Source organism: Mytilus californianus, unplaced genomic scaffold (genome assembly GCF_021869535.1).
Source record: "Mytilus californianus isolate M0D057914Y unplaced genomic scaffold, xbMytCali1.0.p SCAF_13, whole genome shotgun sequence".
NCBI classification, from domain to species: domain Eukaryota; kingdom Metazoa; phylum Mollusca; class Bivalvia; order Mytilida; family Mytilidae; genus Mytilus; species Mytilus californianus.
This window is the reverse complement of record NW_026262615.1, coordinates 46,749,119-46,770,773: the sequence shown is the minus strand read 5'-3', so window position 1 is coordinate 46,770,773 and position 21,655 is coordinate 46,749,119. Positions and strand designations below refer to the sequence as shown.

Here is a 21,655-nt window from a genome sequence, read left to right as displayed (position 1 = left end):
GTTTAATGTATGTACATGCAGTGTATGAAATTCCAGGGCGCTTGTGCACATATTTACCTTGCGCCAGACAATTTGAAGTGTTTTAAAAAAAAACTTTTTTTTCATTATCATTTACCACTTCTGCACTCGAAAATCGCATTACTTCACAAAATACCTGTACAGAACAGAATAGGTAATTAAGCCATCAAAATTGGAGAAAAGTCTTACATTGCCGACCTTAATCGAAGCCCAAGTTGACTGTTATATGCTGTCACCTTTAAAAAATGTAACTTTTCTCACCTACCAAACGGTCTTTCGACTAGCATAAAGCCCATTTCAATGATATTGGTGAGTGATTCTACAACATCGAAGGTAGAATAAGTTGACGTTTAAATTATGTACATACAGTGCGCTCGTGTGCCTATTAAGCTTGTACCAGACAATTTTAATGCATTACATGCGGGTTTTTTTCATGATCATTTACAGCATTATACTTGCCAATCGCAGAACTCGACCAAGCGGCTAGCAATATGCCCATTTCAATGATGTAACGTTGATTGATTCAATAATATTTACGCAGGAACATACATATTGACGAGATATGCTGTTCCATGCAGATTTAAGGTAGAATAATTTTACTTGGAACGCATCCTGTTGAATATGTACATGCAGTGTAGGAAATATCATGGCGCTCGTGCGCAATATGAAGTATTTAACGCTTCAAAAATATCTCGCGCGGTCGCAATATGCGCACGAACGCCCTGAAATGTCCAACACTGTACATTTTTTCGTAAATATTATAGATGTGCACCAAGTAAGACTATTCCACGTTTCATATTGCGCTTCCGCCAGAAAATTTAAAGCATTACGCGCGTTTGTTCATGATCATTTACATCTTCTACACTCGGAAATCGCAGAACTTGACTAATTCGTTTTATTAGGCCATCACAATTTGGGAAAGTCGTACATTGGCGACCTCAATCGAATCCCAAATCGACTATTAAATGCTGCCAAATTTTACAAAAACTCGTTTGTCTCTTATCGACTACCAATAAGCCCATTTCAATGATGTTCAGTTGAGTGATTCAACAATACTGAAAGTGGAATAGTTTTACTTGGTGCACATCTATAGTATTTACGAAATAATGTACATGCAGTGTTGGACATTTTCAGGGCGTTCGTGCGCATATTGCGACCGCGCGAGATATTTTTGAAGCGTTAAATACTTTTTTATGATCATTTACAGCTTTAATCACGAAAATCACAGAACTTGACTTGTAGAGGTACTTGAACCATCAAAATTTGGGAAAAGTTTTACATTTGCGACGTTGATCGAATACCAAGTCGACTGTAAACTTTAAAAAAATGCCCATTTCAATGATATTCTTATGAGTTATTAAACATTCTCAAAGGTTGAACAATTTTACCAGGTACCCAACTTGTTTGATGTATGTGCAACATAAAATATTGTCCGTCGGTCACTACTTCATTAAAAAATACTGCCCAGGACCTTATTTCGTGTCCTTGTCCATGAAATTTTGTCATCTCCTTATGGACAATATTTCACTATGAAATTCTGTCCATGACAATATTTCACTATGAAATAGTGTCCACTGACAATATCTTATATGAAATTTTGTCCGACGGGCAATATTCCTTGGAGGACAATATGTTCACTATGGTCCATGAAAGCATTTCCCAATCAAATTATTTCAAAATTAAAAACATCACAAGCATGCAGCATGCACATTTTTAAAATTATATAACTGAAATTATTCTGCAAAGCAAGTATATGCAACTCGTTCCAGTTTACCTTCATGAATTACAATTTTTTTTGTAACATCATTTATTTTCTTGTCTGAAGATTCGGAATAAATTTCAGATTACTTTGTAAACAGAATGAATTAATCTCCCTTCTGATAACTTCCTGATTTTCAAAAATTTCCTCTTGTATAACTTCATGACTGACATATTCGAAAGTGTTTTGTATTTCTTGCCATCCATGATGAGCATTTCAACATGTATCCATTTATTAATTTGTGATTGTTAAATAAAACATTTTAATGCTATCATTATCCAACAACATGATATATGTTGATAACCTTCCTTCATGAGACAAAATAAAATGACAATCCGTCTATGAAATATTGTCTCAATACACACAAAATATAACCTCCCTGTAGGAGGTCAAAAATCTATAGTATTCATATGTGAAATATTTTCTTTATACAGACCAAATTCCACAATGAAATTTTGTCCTCTGGACAGTTTAATATAGATTAGGACAATATTTCATGATACATAGTCATGAAATATTGTCTTGGTGAACAGTATTTTGGTTTACATATGTTCATGCAGATTAGGAAATTTGAATGCACTCGTGCTTTAAATACTAATCGAGACATCTTTTCAGACTAGCATCAAAATCTATTTACATGAAATTCCTGTAGTGGTATTAAACACATTGAAGTAAACGTTCATGGTCATTTTACTTTGTACACCAACTTGTTCTATTTACTGAGTTCTAAACTTGCGGCCATGTAGGATGGCTAATCAGCACGAAGTAACAACTTATAATAGGGAGTCACCCGAGTATCAAGTGCCTTCTTACATGTCTTAAAGAAATAATTTTTCAAAAAATTTCTGCCATGTTTTTTTCTCTCAATTTATTCGGTGGTTCTTACGAATTTTCTCTTTGTAAATTATCAACCTTTACTGTTTAGTCCATTTAAGACAATATTTATTATGCATGGCTCTGTGAAACATTTTCGGAATTTTTGTTCCTGAATGCTCTTCAACTTTGTACTTTATTTGGCCTTTTTAACTTTTTTTTTATTCGAGCGTCACTGACGAGTACAAGTCTTTTGTAGTTGCACATCTAACGCAAATACAAATTTTCAATCCTGTATCTTGTACTTCAGCATCCGGCAAATGTGTTGTGCTGTGATCATTTTGTGTATTCTTTACTTATCATTTTTGCTTATGTGCATTGTCTATATGCCATTTTGTTTTTCTATGTTGACTGCTGTACTTTTATTTTGGACAGTTTTGCCAATTATGTCTGATTTACACATTGTTGTCAATATAATGTAATTTTAAGCTACTGTCATTAAAGTGAGAGGTTTGGCTAGCTATAAAACCAGGTTTTATCTACCATTTTCTACACAAGGAATGTCTGTACCAAGTCAGGAATGTGACAGTTGTTTTCCATTCATTCGACGTGTTCTAGCTTTTAATATTGCCATTCAATCCTGGACTTAAAAAGTCTTTTCGATTTGAATTTTCGGTATACTTGTTATTTTAGTCAACATTTAAAATTTCAGTCTTTATTTACCAAATAAATCCTACCCAATTCCAAGGAACTAAGTTTAACAAGTCATAAATAAGCATATCTATAATACTAAAATAACGAGGTCAAATTTGTTAGCCGTCGTGGGGTAAAAACGACAAATCAAAGATTTCATCTTTATATATAGCTAATATAGGACAATGGTGTTGCTTAAAAATTACACAACTCCTGACCCTTTTGTTTTCGACATAATTAACATTGCCAATAATGAACAAGTTCCGGGTCGAATCCGATACCGATACCAATAGTATATTCACCTGTTACTAATCTGTATGTTCTGCATCTGACAGGTGCACCACCAAACAGTGTATTTAGGATTTGCTATATACACGGGTCATAATCACAGGGTTGACATTACTAAATTCATCATTGTCACATTGTTTCCTATTGTAGTATTTTAATCAGCATGACTTTATAAGATGACAATACGAATACTAAAAATCTAGACTTAAAATAAGGCATAGTTACAGTTTCCAATTTGTTAGCCGGCATGACGTAAAACAGCGAATCAAAGAATTCAACTTTATTTTAACTAATATAGGACAATGCTGTTGATTAAAAATTACTCCATTCCAGGCCCTTTTGTTTTCCAAATAATTAATATTACCAATAATTGATAAGTTCCAGGTCGACGGGTTCAAACAGAAAGATTTTGAAAGCAGAGAAAACTGTGCATCTTATAATCAGCATGACTTTATCAGATGACAATAACAATACTAGAAATCCAGGCTACAATAAGGCTTTCACATAGTTATATACTTTAATTAGGTCACGGGTGTGTTCTAGTTTTTTTTAAAAGTGTATTGGTATCGACAACCACTAGTAACTTTTAATTGGTGAACTTGCAGCATGATAGTTTCTAGGCCTATTTCAAACTTCCAGTAACTCACCGTCAAAGATTTTTCCAAACAATTGTGTACTACTCTTTTTCACTTACCTTACAGTTTGATACAACAAGAATAGAATAGAATAAAATATTTTAATTTGCCAAATTACAGGGCCCATTACGGGTATAAAATTCTATCACAATTGTTAGATATATTTGATAATTAATACAGCAATAAACATCACAGTGTACATGTTAATTTAGTATACATGTATAAGAATCAATCAAGAATCATCAACCACATAATTTATGAATGCTTAATTAAATGATAAAATTACATTATATACATTTGTTATAAACGTATTTACTAGTATCAATATTCAGCCCTGATCTCCTTAATTCAAAACACTAGCCAATATAACAGTCCATCTTTTCATTAGAGATAAACTTTTTCGTGACAAGATCCATAAAAATCTGGAAGACTTATTTAAGGTTTTAAAATTATAAAAAATGTTTAAAACATATTGAAAAACATCTCTATTAACATTATATAGTGGACATTCTAACAAAATATGAAGCTCATCCTCAACTTTACCAAGAGAGGAATTTAAACAGACACTCTGATCTATCTTTACGTTTTTTCCAATAGCTGTCTCAATTCTTAAAAGGCTTATTCTCTATTTTAAAATAAGTTATCTTTTATCAAATCCTGTAGCTCTAAATATTTTTCTTTATTAAAACAATAATTTATAGACAAATAACTAACAAACTTCCATTTTTCTGAGTTAATTGTTTGATATCCAGTTTATTCCAAAATGTTAAATAACTTTCACATACTGAACATTACGTATCAGCTATGTTGGATCAAACAGCAAAAAACCCGTTTAAAATTTTGAGTTTCTGAATCAAATTTTTAAAGACAAATTAAAGTTATTTGAAATGTTTAGTTTGATGTGTTTACGATGGGTTAAACATGTCTTTATTAAAAGTTTAATGTTCAATATATTGTTTGAATAAGGCCCCTGATAGCTTCAACTGGTTTGAAAAAGTCGTTTAATTTTAGAACTTATCAAGATTTGTATAAAAGTGGTATTTTAAAGGTTTTGCAAAAACAAGATGTGTGGAAAAAAATTTAGATGGGTGGACAAACAGACAGGGTGAATCCTATAATTATATATCATTTACCAAGAGTAAAGCACATAAAATGAACTTTTTAAGCTGATTCGGTCTCACGGTCACTCTCATCTTCACTGTCACTCTCTATATCACTGTCACTATCTCCATCTACTAATAAATCTTCAACAGATGCCAGGTAAGCCAACATTTCAGACATTTTTTTATGGTCATCTGACATTACATTTTCTGTTAAAATTAAAGGTAGAGGAGTAAATGTATCTCCAATATATTCTTGGAAAAGATTACTTAAATGTGTAATTAACATTTCCAAGTACATTCCTTCTCGTATAAGAAGTGAGAAACTCCCAGAAGTATCAAGTTCTCCCAACTTCCTCCTTAATTTCACGAGTTGGTCTTGGTACCAATTCAAAGTCGAGGACATTTCTTGTTTTAGGAGTTCTTTCTCTTCCTGACATCTGGTGACAAGGCATTTCAACTGGACAATTTCCTGTTTCATTACTGATGGTATTCTGGAGCTTCCTTGATTCTGTCCTAGGCAATTGAAAATCTCGCTCTCAACAGTATTAACATCATCAGAGCAAATAATCAGAGGCATGTTAAAACAGGGCTCTCCTATTTTGTTGTATCCATCTATTGACTTCTTCTCTTTTTTGATGACACACTTAAGCTGTTTCGAAAGTCGATGGTAAATTGATTGCCCCTCTAAAACCAAAATAAAAAAAAGAATTAAGTTAACAAGGAATGAAATGAAAATAGAAATGAAGCTATTTAAACACTGCTTATTATGAGTTATACAAACTCATTTATTGCCAAGTACAGTTAATATAAAAGACAATAAACACACACTCTTTTAATATAATAATTATTAACTACAAGACATTCATTTCTTCTTTTAGCCTACTGCTTGAAGATTGAAACATGAAATGGATTTTTAGATACCAGTGATGGGAAGGAACCATTATTATAATTTAATGCAGGATTGTCCTTTTTTTTCAAATCTGTATACTAAATAGATTAAAATCAAATGCAAATGGGTTAAATAACAAGTGCCTTTCGAACCCCTTAAACAATGCTGCAATAGCCTTAACAACATTAAATTGCTCCTCACTTGCATATTTCCTTATTAGTTTCAACAGATACTGCTTCTCTGAAACATGCTGGCGAATTGCAGTCAGTGCTAGCTTTTTCTCCTTGGTCTTTGCTGCTATCAAACAAGATATGAAAGTCTCACAGTCTTTATCCATTCTTTTCATCTTGTTCTTATTTTCATATGCACATAACTTCTTTTCAAACCTGAAAATTAGATTATTATTTCATATCAATCCTCTGTAAGCACCCAAGAGCTGTTCCATTAAAACATATATTGTACACAGGAAAGGCACTTTAAACCCCTAAATATATTATGATCACAAAATCTTCAATCAAACAACCATTACTGTAATGTTTACTTAGGATTGGAAATCAGAATTATGTTTTTAATACATCAAAGTCATGTTTTTTCTGTTTACACTATAATCGAAAAAAGAACACATTTGTTTCAATTAAAATATTTCTTTGATGTGTTAATTTTTTAAGAATATATGGTTGCGATTTTGTAGTATGTTTCCTATGTCTTCCTATAATAAAATGCTCCGCTGGGGCGCAGCTTGATACGACGAAATGCTTGTTTTTTGCCCCTTTTTGGCCCCTAATTCCTAAAATTTGGAGACAATTACCCCCAAAATCAATCCCAGCATTCCCTTTGTAATATGGAACCTTGTGGTACAATGTCAGAGAGATCCATACACTTACACACAAGTTATGTCTGGAAGTTACAAAAATGCTTATTTTTGGCCCCTTTTGGCCCCTCATTTTCCTTAACTGTTAGTACCATAACCCCCAAAATCAATCCCCACCTTCCTTTTGTGGTATTGAACCTTATGGTAAAATTTCAATGAGATCCATTCACTTAAACTAAAGTTAGAGTGCGAAAACTAATGTGTATTCGGACGACGACGACGACGCCAACGTCATACCAATATACGACCACAAAAATTTTTTTGCGGTCGTATAAAAAACAATTTACTAGATTCTATTGCTATACCTTGAAAGATCTTCCTGATTTCCAGTGATATTTCCATCATATCTACAAATACAGAATAATATTTACTGAAGATATTTTTCAGCTTAGCAAGATGAGACTAGCATGTTGACAAAGGAAAATTATAAACATGCGAAAACATGGTAAAAAATTTTATCTGTTGCCAGCAGTTGAAGTTTCGGCAATGAAAATACTACCAAGGCTATGATTTCAAAATGTGCAGTTTTTAATCTGAAAGTTCATATATTTTAAGTAATATACTGAAACATTACTTTCAACAACTTGAGATCTTGAGACAACTCAAGATCATAAAATTTTCATTATGTGAAGCCAATATCTCTGTTTTGATATTAAATACAAGTAGAAACATAATGTATTGCCATTATTTGGAAAATGGGATATTTAGGTGTCAGACCACAAATTACTCCCTCCAATTTAGAACATATGTAAAAGAAGCTCTACTCTGACACAATATAGTGCTTTGATGTCATTGTTTACTTAAACTAACCAACAAATTTGCAGAAATGAAACTTTTGGTGAAAGAGAAATATATTTAAACCATTTTGAGGCAAAATTCACTTGTCTATGAGTTTGCATTAAAAATTCAGGATTAATGCACTCCATAGTTTAATAATTAAAGATTTCCAGAAAACCAGGGGTTATTTTAGGAGTACATCTGTTCGAAGGTCTGTTTTTTTCTTAGATTTTAAATGTATGAAAAACCAGCATATTTCCCTCAAGGACCACCAGGGGAAAAAAGATATCAAGAACTCTGCCTCCCTCACAGTTCATGTTCCTTTATGTTATGATATTACCTTATTCTATAATATTTCTGCAGATCCAAAGCATAAATATCTGTCTTGCTAAGAATATCTGAAAAAAAAGAAACACTAAACTGAACACTCAATTTTCTAATTAAATGAATGACACAATCATATATACTTATTAGAAATCTCTTACAATCAACAAGATGTGAAAAAGTGAATTATATATCATATCTTAAATAAACTGCTTCGCTGAGTGCAGCTGGATACACCCGAAGAGGTCCAACCCTTAACAGTTGGGGCAAAAATGGACACAATATTCAAGCTTGATACAGGTCTGAATTTGGATTGTAATTAAATATTTGACATATTATAGGTTTCTGAATCAATGTAGTCAGAGAACTTGAAATTGCTTATATGAATTGAATTTATATTCAATTAAAGATTTCTTGCTGTTGTGCAATACACTGTGCTGTTGCGCAATACTTAGTAAATCTGTTGTCAGACTATAAACAAACAATAACTTCTCAATGTTATATCAGAAATTTATAAAAAACTAAAGGGAGGTTATCTTAATAGATATAAATCAGTCATCAAAGTTTAATGAAAACTGCTCTAAGCACTTTAAGGATATTGTCCAAAAACTTGAAAATCAACCCTTTTTTTATGAATAAAATCTTATAACTCGGAAATGTAAAATCTTAAATTTATAAATATCAAAAGGGAGCTTACAACAATAGATATAAACAATTTACCAAAGTTTCTTGCAAATTGGTGAAATTGTTTTTGTGTTATTGTCCCAAAACTGGAAAATCACCATTTTAATGAATAAAACCCCATAACTCGGAAATGTAAAATCTAAAATTCATAAAATTCTAAAGGGAGCTTACATCAATACTGAATAGATATAAACAATTCACCAAAGTTTCATAAAAATGCTGAAAGCTTAGCATTTTTGAGTTATTGTCCGCAAACTGGAAAATCCCCCTTTTTGTAATGAATAAAACCCCATAAATCGGAAACGTATGGTCTAAAATTTATAAAAATCAAAAGCGAACTCATGTCGATAGAAATAAACAATTCACCAAAGTTTCTTGTAAATTGGTGAAACTTTTTTTGAGTTATTGTCCACAAACTGGAAAATCCCCCTTTTTTTTAATGAATAAAACCCCAAAACTCAGAAACGGTAAATCTGAAATTTATAAAAAACGAAAGGGAGCTCACATCAATAGATATAAACAATTCACCAATATTGGTTAAAGCGTTTTTGAGTTAATGTCCGACATGTTGACGACGGACGGATGGATGGTCAACGGTATACCATAATACGTCGCGTAAACAACTTTAGCATTTAAAATTTTATTTTTCAAGGATGAGATAATGAAACTGGTATTCACTAATACTATCATTATATGGAAAATGGGATATTTACATTCAGATTCATTTGAACTGTTCTGCATTCTGGACAAGATAGCTGTCTTTTCTTCATTCACCCATTCCTCAATTATGTCCATATCAGCTTCACCATCTATAATAAGAAATTGCTTATATCAAGTTTAAAGAAACCAGTTCGCACATTTACATATCTTATAGAAACTTTTAAAGTCAGGCTTAATAGAAGATGGTTTGCTATAGCCATAAAAGTCCATACTCAAAAGTGTTCCTGCAGAAGGTAACTCTAGAAAATATTTCTATGCTTTTGATTTTTAGTTTTCTCAGAATTGTCTTCAATTTTTTCCCAACATCTTTCAAGAGTAAGTGGTAGAAGGTATTACTGATCCCCTGAATTAACATGAAAAGTTGAATTGGGAAAATTAATTTAATTTTTTTCTTATAAAGCATATGAGATTATCATTGCAGCAGCACATTAACACAATCAATTAACAAAAAGATAAAGAAAAAGATTTGCTTAAAACTGTTTTCCAGTCCTGTTATCTTTTGAATACTTCAATCTACTCCTAGAAAAGTCTCATAAGCATAATTTTAAGTCAAAATGATAACTGGAGCAAAATATGAAGAATGTACAAACTGTCATTAACACTCCTTAATGACACAATAAAGTATTGATACCATACAGTTTTCAAAATAGCCAATGCATGCTTCAATTTACTAAATATTCCTTTCAAAATTTGTCTCAAATAGTTTTTCATAGTTTAGATATTTAAAAGGTTAATGCATGCACCCAATTTGACCATAACCAAAATACATTTTTGGGGCTTCATTATAGCTAGCTGTTTGGTGTGAGCCAAGGGAGCCTTGAAGTGTTGAAGACATACTTTGACCTATAATGGTTTACTTTTACAAATTGTGACTTGGATGAAGAGTTGTCGCATTGGCACTCATACCACATCCTCTAATATCTAGATTACCTTTTACTAATAAGATTTACCTGGAAATGAAGATAACATTTCTAGCAATGAAGTGTTACTGTTCTCCTCTAATTTTGATGCTCTTTTATACTTTGATACAAGAGTGTCACCTAAAAAACACAATATAAACAAGCATTTTGAGAAAATTGCATGGAAATACATAGTCCTGTGCCAGTTAAAAATTAATTGTATTAGAAAACAACAACCTGATTTATTACTTGTATGGTTAAACTATATAACAAAAATATAAAATCAAGCCTTACAAAAAAGTGTGGAAAACTGATTTATTTGCCTGAATTTTTAAATTCATAGGTTTCTGACATTTACCTATTATGGTCCAATAATAACACAGTTAGATTTAGCATATCATAGAAGATAAGAAAAAAAGACTTGAAATTAAACACCCAGTTTAGAAAAATGCTTATTTTTGGAACCAAATTGCTAAACAGATAGGGCCATAACACCACAAATCAACTCAAACATACCCTTTGAGGTATGGAACCTTAATAAAAATGAGTGTCTACAGACAAGGATGATGACATGGATTGACTAAAACAGTGCAATACCATTATACAACTACAAATTTTAGGGTCATATAATGGTGGTGAACATGCAATAGAGACATTAAATAAGACAGCTTTACAATGTTTACAATAAAAAAAAAACTGAAGAATGGACACAGATGATGCCCTCGGCATGCATAAAACATTATAAAGGGACATGACTCAAGAACGGTAAAAGTGAGGCAACCAAAATTCAAAATTGATCTGTGTTAGTGGTCATGAGCATTATGTTCGATAACATTTGGTTAAGGCAAACTAAAATTAGGGTGTACATACAGACAAGGGTAACACTTAATGCCCCCTCCATTGCAGCAGGACTATCAAACATTTGGTATAAGTTTAATGACCTAAAGTATTGCTGGGCACATACATACACCTTTCAGAAGCAACACATTACATGTATTATATTTTTCCACATTTGACTTTTTAATGTATTTTCGATCTATCAGATTGAAGCTTAACTACTAGAAGTTACCTAACTTGTCTTTAATCTTCTGTCCATAATAAATCAAGCCATCTGTCAACAAATCGGTTCGGTTTTCTGGTGACATCTCTTTAGTTATTGATGAAAACTTGCCAAGATATGACCAAAGCCTCTCTATCCCTTCTCCATCTGTCAACCCAAGATTTTTAGTTCTTCTAGGTCCATACAAAATCTGTCAAATAAAAACCCAAAATACAATGCATTTATCTAATACTTGGCTAGAATTCCCAAGTTTTATGATTTGTTTGGTCTGGTAAACATAGGCCACAAGATCTACTGCTGATATATTTGTTTGACAAAATATCTTTTACCCTAATCACATTTTATAATAATTATTTCATCAGCATCCCTATCATTTTTCTGTTTTAGTGACCAACATTTACATACAAATAAAGTAAATAATCCTGATTGAAAGAAATCAAGACCCTTACAGATCAAACTCTATTGTTAATTATGAAAACTAAAGTTGTAAAAAAGGAAAGACACCACAAATATTTTCTTTCTAAAAGATTAAAGTTAATTTTTCATCTGCCTTTTCCACCTTTTTATTTTGAGAATAGAAGTAAATGATATGACAAATTACCTGACATGGAACACCATGCCCATAGCAGTGGAATATTGGTATGGAAAATGATACTTTCTTCAGAATATCTTCATGACCATTTTTCTGAAACACAAGTTTAGTAAATAATTTTTCCAACAAGCTATCAAAAAATGATATTATATAAGCACTACAAACAAAAGCAATTTTTGGAAGTAATATTCATTTTTCTTTGTTACTTGTAAAGTTTTGAAAAATGTTCTCATTTTTAAAATCATAAGAACCTTGTAACTTTCAAAAACAACATGTATCTTTAAAGGAGTAAATAAATGTGTAGAGAAATAACTGACGACACTGAGAGTCAAATGGCAATTTGTGGACAGGTAGGAGACTCCAGAAAATATATGGAACTAGTAAAGCAGAGATTCATATATTGTTTTTGAAGTCACCTGCCAGTACATTTATTGACATTAGAAGTTAAGTGTTATAAACTATTTCTTATACTATTCTTTCCTTCCAGTTAATCAGCTAGCAATATAAATATCTTACAAAAATTTCACCAGGTCCACAGTTTTTAATGTACTAACAATTCTACAAAACAATTTTAAATCTTTCCATGGATCTGCAAGGTGAAGTGCAACATTATATGTAATAGAGCTCCTAGTCCATATTTGAATATATGAGCTGGAAAAGTTAAGGCAGGCACATATATTTATTAATTTCATACATGTTAATGGCTCAATATTACCTGCAAATGCTTCTTCAATAGGCAAGCTATATCATAGGAGACATGCATCTTCTGTTCATTGTTCTCATTGAGAAGCAATTTGATCAGATACACTGCATATCCAAGTCTAAAAAACAAAATACAAATATTTGAAGAAATTAACAATGTATAACATACTATCTGCAGCACAAAATCTTATTAATGATATTTTTTCAAGACAACTTATGTATGACTCTTCTACTTAGTGCATAAGCAAAGGTTTAAAAAAGTTTTAAAAAATATAATTGTAGACTTAAAAGTATGGATATGTAGGATAACTGAAAAAATAATAGTTAAATACCGTTCTCCGTGTTTTAGACTAAAGAACTTCTGTGGATAATCATGTCTACAAGTGGCTCCAAACACAGCTGTCTCTGATAGCTTTTTATTCTTTGCCTTTGATCTGATGTTGCTTCCAGCTTGAAAATCGCTGCAGTCCTAATGCCAAGAAATCAAAAATGATGAAAAATAAAAATCCTTCTATATTAAATTTTTATCTTAAATAGACATTAGCTACGATTTAAAATAAAATAAGATTCTTTTTTTCCAAGTATTAATAAAAGCTGATTTTTATCCGTTTGGCACCCCTAACCAAAACCTAAGCAATGATTTACATATTGTTTTAACCCATATTCTAAAAGCAAAAAGACTTAGAAAATTCCATTTGTAAGTGCTTGCAATCTATTCTTATCTATACTTATGTTAACATCCAGATATATGACTGTCAGCAATCTTTAGAGGTCATTTCGATGGTTAATTAGATTTTTTTCAAGACTAAAATACACATAAAATACTTATACATATATGCATTTTTAATTGTTTACCTCAGACTTTTTGAAATTTGATATACATTTTAGAATGTTGAAAATTTGAGTCAAATGGTGAATATGAATTTGACAGCTAATTCCCTTTAATGTTATACTTCAAACAATCAACAATTGGAAACAATCTTCTCACAACATCAGCAAATATATAATTTGTGGGTTTAAAAGTGAAGACATAAAGTTTTTTGTATACCTACCTCTTGAGTGTACAACAAGGAAAGCATTTGGATGTTCTGGATGGTTAGAAACTAAAGTAATGTCCAATATGAAATTTCATAACATAAACATTATGGAAATGTAAGCGACAGATCTGAGTTTTTCAGTAATACACTGTACAATTGATCTACGGTTTACAGTTGTACTTACATTATCAACAGGTGAGTTGTTATATGTACACATAAAGCTGTCCACCTCTTTCTGATCTAAAAAAAAACGTTCTTGGTGCTTAGGGGACAACCATTGCTGACCAGAGGATGTCTTTCTGACCAATTGAAAGTCAGCATCAAAACAAAAGATCTTTGTCTCACACTGAAAATAAAATACTACCAATATTAATAATACAATTTTTGAAAAATAAATTATTATAATTTTTGAAAGCTTTGATATGCAAAAATAAAAACAATGCAATATCACCTACAAAGAGTAAATGAAGTAGCATGCAGGGTTTTTTCTGTGTATTTTGGGAAAAAGGACCCTGGCCAGTTTTGGGAATTTTTTCACGTGCTTTTCAATGAAATTGGGAAAACAGCAAATATACCAGATTTGAGCTTAAGTGTGTTTAGTTCATTAAAAGTTATCTTTTATTGTGAAAATAAAGTAAGAAACTTCCAGAATTTTACTGGCCCTTCAAAATTGAGAAGAAATTACCTCTTGGAATTGTAGTTATATGTTTACACTATAAAAACATCTACATGTAATATCAACATTTATTAATGATTAGGAAAATTACTGTCACATTTTATTGGGTTTTGACTTGAAAATTTGTGAACTAAAAGTAATTTTGAGTTTCTGTATAAATTATTTCCTGTTTTCTTGTTTTCCCATATATCTTTTGGTTTTCAATTCTAGTGTTTATATTTCATCATCAACATGTATTTTGTCACCTGCCTGGAATTATTATTTTTTTATTGTATTTGATCGACAAACCCGGAATTACCCTTATCCGTCCCCGGAATTGACCCGGTATTGTAATTGTCTTCATTTCCGGTTTATGGCATCCATTTTTTTTTAATGTTGTTTTTGTCAGTCATATACGATTTAACTCGGATTTACACATTGCTTGTTGGCGATTTTCGACATAAAGCTAGCGGTTGAACAAAATGAACATCACTGTCATGAATAATAAAGATGAAAATAAATTTTGAGATCGTTTGGGAATTTTGCTCCCAAAATTGGGAAAAATGTAGGGTATTTGCCATTGGGAATGGGACCGAATACCGGACCCTGTGGAATGCTAGAAAAATCCATGGCATGACAGACAAAAGTTCTTAAAGTATCATTTTCACTTAAGTACAAAAAATATAATATCATCAATTCTTCAATTTTAATCATGAATATTTTCCTTGAAGTTCAGCATTTTCTGAAAAATTACCTGAAAGCATGCTGGACAGGAACATCCATTATCTAGGTCTGCATCGGTTGGATAATCCATACAATACAAAAACTGCCGAAATTGATGTATGGTTTCATTTATCAGCAGTTTATATATTTCCTTTCCCTGTTAATAAAAAAAGGAATAATATATGTAATAACAATTTTTTTTCAAATACAAACTAGTTGAATGTATTATGTAGACATAACTGTTAATTATTTTATTATTTTCATCATCTAATGCTATTTTTCTGTGTCCTATTAACTCATTTTTGGAACATATGTTATTGAATTAAAATATGCAAACTTGGCAAAAACACTCTGGGTGAACTAAGGATATAATCAATTTGCCATTCATCTATTCTATAAAATATAAATAACTTACTTCCTTAGTCACAAGGAATTTACAAAGCTTAGGTTGTCTAGCCTTCAGTGCTTCACAGAAGCCTTTGGCTGAAACCTGGCACTCAAGTAAGAGACCGTTCAGCCATCTCAAAAGATCAATGTGGAAAGCAAGACGTGGATGCTTTGGTGAAGATGGCCACAAATCATATTGCAACAATGTTACAGCCTCTTCTTCACAGGCACAGAACTCTATTGTCCTCATGTGCTGTCTACCTGTAAAAAAGGAGACTACATTGAAGTTACAGAAATTTCCTATCTTGCAGCCTATAATAAATAAGTTTAATTAATTGAGAATATAATTTAACTGCTAGATTAGAATATATATGTATTGAATAAAATTCAGACTGGAACTGAACATAAACAACAGACATGACTCATATGAACAATGATCATGATGATAATTGCAATACAATAATTGCGATAACCAAAATAAACTTTCATATATATGCTGAAGATCCTATTTGTTTTCCATTCAATGTTTTGAACATAAATCAGACTGCTCATTTTATCATTTAATTTGTTTTACATTTGTCAATTTGGGGCCTTTTATAGTTGACTATGCAGTATGGGGGTTTGCTCATTGTTGAAGGCTGTATGGTGACCTGTAGTTGTTAACTTCTATGTCTTTTGGTCTCTGGTGGAGAGTTGTAATAATTGGCTACCATACCACATCTTCTTGTGATTATATTTGCATCAAATATTAAAAAAGTATACTACTATTCTATATTTAATTATTATGTATTCCATCCATTTTTTGACAATTTTCACCTATAAGAAAAGTAAGTGACAATTCTTTTCACATGTATCATACCTTTGTCATCAACAACAACTATGTCTTTCTGGTAAGATGTTGAACACTCCTGATGACTACCATCTTCCCAAACAGGAGTTGGACATGAAAATCCAATAAATGTACCATGCTAGAAAAATCATAAAATGCAAATTAAATGGCAGCAGGTATTATTATAACTAGATAACATGGAGATGGCTTCCATCTCTAAGGATCCTGCTGTTACAAATAACATCAAATGGGATTCAATGAAAACCTAAGTTTAAGACCTTGATCTATGAGGGACAAAATTTAATTAAGTTAGCAACATCTTCTAATAGTGGTTAAAAGTTATGCAAAAATTTATCCCTCCATTATGATGGGTTTCTTGCTGCATTGAAGACCCATGGGTCTCTTTGACACATTCCCCATTTCCATTCTCAATTTTACAAAGTTATGAAAAGGGAATGTGTTTCCGATAGCAGTATGGAGACATGGAGCGGTCACTATAGGGGCAGAGATTTCTGAAAATTTAGAACCTGGTTGCAAATCAGGAAAATTTCAGTCACCATTTACTTAAGATTTCAAAGTTGAACTCTAACCCAAAGATAAAGTCTGCAGGCTAAAGTGTATGATGCAAAAAATAATCAGCTAACATCATGAACATGGCTAATGTATAGGTTGTGAGATACATCAAGAAAATAAAGATCAAAATCTCTGTGCCAGGTATTAAAGCAGACAAACACTTACCATCCACTTCTCAAAAATATGAAGATGAGGGAATTCATGACGTTTTTCCAAGCACGGTAGACAGGTAGCATGGTAATTTATGCAATCAATACATCTGTAAAGGTCAGTTGTATCAATGTTACACTGATTGCAGGTAGAGCCAGTTAAATATTGCTTTTGCAGTCCTTTCTGGTACAGCTTCTTGCTCACTTCTGCCCAATTTTCCAGTCTCTTGTACTTTGCCTTCTCATATTCTGTCAAAATAAATGACGCATGACTTCAGTATTGAATATAATACGAGAAATAACATCCAAGGTAAGGACATTTTAGCACTGTAATATAATTTTGACCTACATGTACTCTCAATTTAACTTAAGAGTGTAATGGGGATTAATTCTTTTTTTTTATAAATTCAGTTTAAATCAAATGTAACTAACTAGCAACTAAAATAAGCATACGATTAAAACGTTTAAACCCGCTGCAATTGTTTGCACCTGTTCTAAGTCAGGAATCTGATGTTAGTAGCTGTTGATGTAGTTTATAAGTGTTTCTCGTTTCTTTTTTTTTATATATAGATTAGACGGTTGGTTTACCTGTTTGAACGGTTTTACACTAGTTATTTTTAGGGCCCTTTATAGCTTGCTGTTCTGTGTGAGCAAAGGCTCCGTGTTGAAGATCGTACTTTGACCTATAATGGTTTACTATTAGAAATTGTGACTTGGATGGAGAGTTGTTTAATTGGCAATCATACCACATCTTCTTATATCTATCTACATGCTCTAGCTATCTGAAGATTTATTGTGAACAAATATAGGGTCGATTTCCTGTAATGAAAAATTCTGCCTCACTTGCAATTTCATATTTTTTATGATATTCATGTAAGTTTCATAAAAATCTGCAAGGATTGTACAAATGAGAGCACTAATGATGCATTTTTTTATATAATCTATGTTTCCAAGAGGCATAACTCTTTTTAAAATAAATGATTTTCAAAATTCAACCAAGAAATTGCTGATATAAACGTGTGATATAAGTTTCATAAAAATCTGGCAAGAATTGTAATGGGGAAAGCTTTACCAAGACTGGACAGAAAGACAGACCCCCATGTTTTTCTATGTCCCCAGCAACACTTTGTGCGGGGGGACAAAAATTGTTTGGGTACAACATTTATATACCTGTCCCAAGTCAGGAATCTGATGTTCAGTGGTTGTCTGTTTATGTGGTTCATAAGTGTTTCCCTCTTTATATAGATTAGACCGTTGGTTTTCCTGTTTGAATGGTTTTACACTAGTAAATTCTGGGGCCCTTTATAGCTTGCTGTTAGGTGTGAGCCAATGCTCCCTGTTGAAGGCCGTACCTTGACCTATAATGGTTTACTTTTATAAATTGTTACTTGGATGGAGAGTTGTCTCATTGGCACTCATACCACATCTTCCTATATCTATACATGTATATGTTTACCTACATGTATATATATGATACCCATGAAAAACTAAATTATTTGGAGTGGTTTTTGGTAAAAGGGGGTGTCTTACTTTTTTGGTCACATGAAGGTGCTTCTTCTAATGCAGCCAAACTTCTGACATTCTCCTCAGGTACTTGTATTTGGACACCATCAAAAATAACATCATCATTTGCTGTTGTTTCACCTCTCTGGTCAGTATCAGTTGAAATACCAGGAGATTCACGTTTAAACGATTTTGTCACCTTCCTACTCTTTCCATCTTTATGAACAATATAAGTTACCTGTGATTTTCTTTTCTTTATATATCTATGAGACATGAATTGATATTAAAAGATAAAAAATTTCACAAAAAAATGTCACTTCAGGATATTCATCATCTTCATGTACATGTAGCTTCCTCTGATAAAATTCTTCACCGAAATAATATTAAATCCTGAAAAAATAATAATAGAATATATAGCTCCCTCCGATAAAATATCAAGTCTCATAAATTTACAAAACTGGCGGAACAAAAAATTCAAAGGACAAAACATCACAATATCTTATTATAATTTTATAGCACAATAAAATGCTACATTGGGTGCAGCTTAATACGACTGCAGAGGTTACAACAATGTAAACCCCGAACATTTGGAGCAACGTTAAGCTTCTTTATTACTAAAAATAAAATGCTTCGCTGAGCGCAGCCTGATACGACCGCTGAGGTCGAACCCTGAACAGTTGGTGCAAGTTTGGACACAATATTCAAGCTTGATACTGTCTGAATTTGGATTGTGATCAAATTTTTGACATAATATAGGTTTCTGACACAAAATAAATGTGGTGAAAAATCTTTAAAAATTTGAAATGGGTTTAAATATTTGTATTAATTTTCAATTGAAGATTTCTTGCAATTGCACAATACTGTGCAATTGGATATTTCTTGCTATTGTGCAATACTATGCAATTAAAGATTTCTGGCTATTGGGCACTATTGTGCTATTGCGCAATACTGTGCAATTGGATATTTCTTGCTATTCTGCAATACTGTGCAATTGAAGATTTCTTGCTATTGCGCAATACAGTGCAATTGAAGATTTCTTGCTATTGTGCAATACTATGCAATTGAAGATTTCTTGCTATTGCACAATACTATGCAATTGAAGATTTCCTGCTATTGCACAATAGTGTGCTGTTGCACAATACTTCATATAATAATTTACAAGTCATGTTTGGTGTGTCTCTCCTGCCATATCAGATTTTTTTTGCTTTTAAATATAAATCAGAAATAATAAATGCAAAAAAAGAAAATTTTAAGAAAAAAAACCTAAAAAATTATGAAAAAAAAAATCCCCATCCTTAATATTTTTTTACCCCCCTTTTAGTAATTACCCCCAAACTCAATCCCAGCTTTCCCTTTGTGGTATGGTACCTTGCGGTACAATTTCAGAAAGATCCATACACTAAAACACAAGTTATTGTCTGGAAACAACAAAAATGCTTGTTTTTGGCCCTTAATTACAAAACTGTTGGTACCATAACCCCCAAAATCAATCCCAACCTTCCTTTTGTGGTATTGAATCTTCTGGTAAAATTTCATAGAGATCCATTCACTTGAACTAAATTTATTGTCCGGAAACCAAATTTGTCTACGGACAACGACGTAGACGACGAAGACATCATACCAATATACAACGCAAAAAAAAATTTTTGCAGTCGTATAAAAAGTGGATATCTCTTTTAGAAAAGTTGTTCCAAATAAAATGAATTATTCCCCTTTTTAGTTAAAAATAAATGGGGAATATGTCCAAGGGACACAGATGGTGCCCCGGCTTGCATATCATATAAAGTTATATATAAACGGACATAACTGAAGAACAGTAAAAGTGACCCTACCCAAATTTGTACTTGATCTGAGTTTTGTAATAATAATTATTGTGTATAAGTTTCACAAAATTTGGTGGATGCAAACTTAAGTTAGAGAACGGAATTCAAACTGGATCTGTATTTTGTGGTAATAAGCATTGTGTATAAATTTTATGGCATTTGGTTGAGGCAAATTACAGTATTTTTTTTTGTTTCTAAAAGGAGCATAACTCTAGAATGGTTTGAGTGACGCCACCAAAATTCAGACATGATCTGTGTTTTTTTGGTAATAAGCATTGTGTATAAGTTTCATAATATTTGGTTGAGGCAAACTGAAGTTAGAGAAGGGAAACCAACTTTGGGACGCACGGACAGAGGGATGGACAGACGGTTCACCAGTCACAAGGGTAAAACTTAAAGGCGGAGACATAAAAAGCGAACATTTTCTTTTTCTTTTCAACAGCAAAATGACTTATTATCTGGGGACATTCCCTCATTCAAGGGATAGCCCTCATGATCTGGGGGAAAAGGAGGGTTCCCAACCTGATAAATTATATGGAAGCATTTTAATTTTAATCGTGACTTCAGTCTTTAAATTGTAATGAAATTTTTACATTAGCTTTTAACTGTTCAATGGCTATTGCACAATATTGTATATTCAATGCACATTAAAATCTAGCAACGAAAAGAGACGCTTCATAAAATTTAATACAGTTTCACACATTTCTTCAGAATATAGCATTATAGGCCAGAAACACACGTAAAACGTGTTACATCAGTCATCAGACTGATAAACACAACTTTCACAAGGACGGCAAGGTATTGTCTTTATCTAAAGACTATATAACACAGTGGATAAAATCAGATAAACTAAACAACATTTTACCTTTTCAACATCAGCAGTCGGATCAACACATATGGCGTCGCATGTACAGCCTCTTTCTGATATACTGTTCCGAACGCGTTTGTAGGACCGAAGTGCATCTTTCTAATTCAAGCTAACAATGTACCGTAGCGTACTGTGCGGTCTATACAGTATACTTTGTTATAACTTGAAGAAGACTAACAGCATTAATAATTTTCTTCTTCAAGAAGCAAATAAGTATTGTATCGGGTGGAATTGCAGGACTGACATAAACGGGATTCTCTCAGAATTTGTAGGTGTCTTCC

At 32.2% G+C, this 21,655-nt stretch overlaps 1 protein-coding gene across 1 annotated transcript; it reads right to left on the bottom strand.

Annotated features, from left to right (window-relative positions):
* Positions 1–4,293: 4,293 nt before the first annotated feature.
* Positions 4,294–21,596, bottom strand: LOC127723773 (uncharacterized). The gene is made up of 17 exons (XM_052230522.1): positions 21,372–21,596; positions 18,711–19,073; positions 17,197–17,429; positions 16,489–16,597; positions 15,658–15,890; positions 15,274–15,399; positions 14,049–14,210; positions 13,160–13,296; positions 12,841–12,946; positions 12,135–12,218; positions 11,543–11,723; positions 10,525–10,614; positions 9,568–9,663; positions 8,187–8,244; positions 7,375–7,416; positions 6,400–6,584; positions 4,294–5,993 (listed from the first exon to the last, which is right to left on the bottom strand). The coding sequence occupies exons 2-17, from the start codon at positions 18,955–18,957 to the stop codon at positions 5,368–5,370; spliced, it is 2,715 nt and encodes a 904-aa protein (XP_052086482.1). The 5' UTR covers positions 18,958–19,073; positions 21,372–21,596; the 3' UTR covers positions 4,294–5,367.
* Positions 21,597–21,655: the final 59 nt, after the last annotated feature.